Consider the following 4,381-nt stretch of genomic DNA (forward strand, 5'->3'; position numbering starts at 1 on the left):
TAAAACCAAAGAATGATTTTGAGCCTCGTTTAAACTCGAGGGGAGTAACAACACGTCTATGGTTTATCTTAATAAATACTGTTCTTAATGTCCTAATGTCTCTTTTCAGTGAAGAAAGTGGCTTTCTCTGCTGCGTTGCTGGAGAAAGGTGATCAGATGTTTGGACCGTTTAATGCTGATACGACTCTTGTGTATAAATATGTTACTACAAACATTGGAAATGGCTACAACCCAGTAACAGGTAAATGAACCTAAACAAAAAACTCCAAGCTTCGTCTTTATAATTCTGTTCAAAACCTCCTGTAGGCATCTTCACAGCTCCGGTTAAAGGAGTGTACCACTTTCAGTTTTTTGCGCAGTGCTGTAGTCATCCAGCTGAAGCTTATCTGATGAAGAACGGGTGTGGTGTGTTTATGGCCCATGAGAGCAGTGAGGGCGGGTCCACCTCTGCGGGGAACGCAGTCTCACTCTCTCTGGACCTTGGAGATGTGGTTTATGTCGTTTTACCTTGCGGCCGCAAACTTCACGACAACGACCATCACCACAACACGTTCAGCGGTCACCTGCTCTTCACACTGTGATGTGCCGCTCACAGGGGCAGCAGTCGGGACCTCCAGACTTCCCTCACCCCAGACATCCTCCAGGGATTGAGAATCATGTTGACATATCAAAGCACGCGATAATAAATAAAACTTTAATGTCTTAAGAGGTAGAGGACTTTTCTTTCTTTCTTTCTTAAAGGTTGTATAGAGGATTTTCCAAGGAACGAGAAATCCAGCGACTGTTTGTCCTTTTTCAAATGTTGCGCATGCGTGAAACCACCCCCCCTCCCCTACAGCTCCTACGTAGAAACGCCTTCTCCCGCCTCCTCTTTACGCCAGAAACAGGTTTGTTTACAGCCGGTGAGCTGCACATGACTTGTAAACAACTAACTACAGTGTTGGTTAGGCAAGGCGGAGAAGTGAGGAGCGGGGGGAGCGGGTGTGCGGACATTTCGTTCGCGGACGAGAAGTGAGGAGCAGGGAGAAGAGCGGAGCAGGGAGAGAGGAGAGAGGAGAGAGGAGAGGGGAGGGGAGCGGTGCGCGGAGATTCCGTGCCCGTAGAAGTGAGGAGAAGGGGGAAGAGCGGAACGGGCAGCGGGGACAGGAGTAGGAAAGGGAGCAGAGAAGGTTGCGCGGAGATTCAGTGCGAATGAACTAGCTACAACACGCAGCAGCAAGCGGACTCTTTCTTTGCCTTGAAAATTACGTTTTCAGACATAGGATATCGCTTTCGTGTCCTGAAAAACGTTTGACTAGCTCTTGGAAATAAAGTACGTTTTCATAATAAGCAGAAGTTACCTGTCCAGGAGTAATTTGGCGACCAATGCGTCAGTCTTTAGACCCTTCGTCTGCTTCAGTTGCGCCATCGCTGGAATGAATCTACAAGAATCACCTTAGTTTGGCTTCGCTGCTTTTCCCCTTGTCTTCTTCTTTCAGCGACCTCAAAAACGGACTTTCTTTTGCGGCTAACTGCTCCTGGATTCTTGTCTGCCATTGCAACAAACTTTGTGCTAACTGCGAGGAAGATATAGGTCAAAAAAAGCCGCTAAGAACTGTTGCGTTGGTGGAGTAAACAGCGTCTGTGCGTCTTGCGTCTGTGGACTGCGTGACAGGCGTACGTAAACCACGTACCGGCGGCGCGCAGGCAAGTCAGTTACGCTAGAAACGTAGGGAGTTTGATTGACAGCCTGTCAGCTAACAGATAACGAGGCAATGTCGTTATCTATTGGCAAATGTTTAGCTGGCCCCACCACGTCCAGAGTTGATGAATTTTTATTCTCTTTTTTTTGGTCATCATAATTACAAGGCTACTGCACCTCTATAATGCTATCATTGACAACTTGAAACAAAAAAAACAAAAAAAAAATCCTCCATACAACCTTTAAATGAATGTTTTATATCCACTGTCTGATAAAAGGAGTTTTGAAGCTCCTGAGCAGGTGAAACATGAAAGGAAAACTGTAGCACACAGATTTTCAGTCAAATCCACCATTCTGACAAGAATCAGGATCAGATTTGACTTAATGACAAGAACAACTACAGGTTTAAAATCTACAAAATAAACTAGAGTCGTCTCAAAAACCGACTCAACTACAGTGACTTTGCACGATCGATTATAATGTTCGACTACTACACAAGTCCACGCCAGGTCCATCCCAGGTCCATCCCAGGTCAACCCCAGGTCCATCCCAGGTCCACTCCAGGTGAGTCCAAAGTGGAGCTCACTACAGATTTACTCAAACAACTACAGTATTTTACTTTTTACTCTCATTTTCACCTCGTCATGTGTCACGTATTTTATTTAGTTTATTATCCAGTCGGCTGTGATTTTCTTTGATTCTGCATCAGTTTCGTGGTCGGTTCTTTCGTGTGTTGATCTCAGAGCGTCAGACGTGTTCACGTGTCTGAAGGATCGAGTCTGTGACGCGTCTGCAAAGGAAACAGGTCATTTTTTAAACCACCAGATGGCACCTTGAGGCCTCATCGACCTACAGTACGGCATTAAACCTTTCTAACCAAAACCTGACCAAACCAGACCAAGTTCCAGGTCAGATCTGTGGAGGCGACCCCACTCACAGTTACAATGTCTGTTTTTTCAGGTAATTTTGAGCTGGAAAAACACCTGTAATTGAATAAATGTAAAGTAGAGCTGCTTAATGTCACACTGTGGAACATTCCAGACAATGGAATGACGTATCCATAGAAACAAACTAGTGAAAAGTTACACAATGCAGCTTTAAGACGACCTTTTACTTGATAAACCTGGATCAGTGGATCATTTCAAGAACAGACCATTTGGAACATATGAAAAGTTCAGTTTTTTTATTCATATCTTATAATAAGGAACGTTACAAATGTATGTAAACCTAGTTTTTAAGTTTTGAAGCAAGCCAGCAACCGTCCGATCCCTGCTCTGATAAATACAGCAAATCCTCTTTCACACCACAGGAAAAAATGACATTTTAAATGAGCTCATCCACACAACAGCAAAGGTCCCCTAAAAACACAGACAAAAGCAGAGGGCGGGTCTGGACTCTCCGGGGGTCTGGACTCTCGGGGTCTGGACTCTCGGGGTCTGGACTCTCCGGGGGTCTGGACTCTCCGGGGTCTGGACTCTCCGGGGGTCTGGACTCTCCGGGGGTCTGGACTCTCCGGGGGTCTGGACTCTCCGGGGTCTGGACTCTCCGAGGGTCTGGACTCTCGAGGGTCTTTGGACTGGGGCTGTGGTTCAGTTCTCAGGGTTCCCACTTTTGTCTCTGACAAAATTTCACAACTTTTTCCATGACTTTTTCATGAGCTTAAGTGAATTTTTCAGGACTTTCCAGCACCTACATGTGTAGAACTGATCAGACTTTTAGGTCTAAATCTGAAATGTGACTCTTTCCACTCACCTTATGGTTTGGGATTATAGTTTTTGAACATTCTAAATCCTGTCAGTGCATTTATTATTATTTACTGTCGTCTCTTTTAAACAAAAGACTCAGACGTTCACAAATAATCAGAACAGACTCATGAGAACTGAACACAACACTGGAGCTGCAGGAAACAGACTGAAATTCCATGACTTTGCTAAAACTTTCATTGAATTTACTAAATTTCAAATTCCCATGACTTCTCCAGGATTTCCATGACCGTGGGACCCCTGAGTACAACAGCCCCCCTCACACTGTCCCCCTCACACACACACACACACACTCCTCTCACACACAAATACACAGGTGTGGCAGACTGCGCCCCCCCCCCAAACACACACACACACACACACACACACACACAGAGCCCCCCCCAAACACACACGGCGAAGGAGAAACTCAATTTGTCGACTGGAGAAACGTTTATTTAGGCTGAATATGTTTCTCAGCTGCTTCTTCAGTTCTGGTCAGACGCTGGTGACTCTTCCTTATATCTGTCTGCAGGAGCTAACTACACTGAAACTCCTCTGAAACTAACACACACACACTTGTTTACAGTTTGTGTTTGTAGCTCGGCCGATCGTCTCTATTCAGGCTTCCGTCACAAACCAGGAAAACGTTTGGAAACATGTGGTGAAACTTGAAGTAAACGTGTCAGTGGTAAAATGAAGCCTGCAGACGTATGAGCCGTTTGGAATCATCTGGTCTCTTCTAGTCACACGTTCCCAGTGCGATCGGAGTCGTCTGTCAGCGGAAAAATGATGAAAACTGAGGTGTGGCTGGAAATGTTGATCAGCTGAACAGAATGGAACGACACAACAACATGGAGATGAAGAAAACTGGGACATTTTCTCATTTTTCCTACATTTTGTCAGACCTACGACCAGGAATAGAACCCATAAGGAAGTTGTAATCATGTTTCCAAAC

The 4,381-nt window shown here is 45.3% G+C and overlaps 1 protein-coding gene across 1 annotated transcript; it reads left to right on the forward strand.

Annotated features, from left to right (window-relative positions):
• LOC129412238 (complement C1q tumor necrosis factor-related protein 3-like) lies at positions 1 to 706 on the forward strand. The gene is made up of 2 exons (XM_055165404.1): positions 1 to 241; positions 307 to 706. Exons 1-2 carry the CDS (start codon positions 157 to 159, stop codon positions 579 to 581), a joined length of 360 nt encoding a protein of 119 aa, XP_055021379.1. The 5' UTR covers positions 1 to 156; the 3' UTR covers positions 582 to 706.
• Positions 707 to 4,381: the final 3,675 nt, after the last annotated feature.

The sequence above is a fragment of the Boleophthalmus pectinirostris genome, unplaced genomic scaffold (assembly GCF_026225935.1).
Source record: "Boleophthalmus pectinirostris isolate CB_2022bp ecotype Guang Dong unplaced genomic scaffold, ASM2622593v1 HiC_scaffold_742, whole genome shotgun sequence".
Classification (NCBI taxonomy): Eukaryota; Metazoa; Chordata; class Actinopteri; order Gobiiformes; family Gobiidae; genus Boleophthalmus; species Boleophthalmus pectinirostris.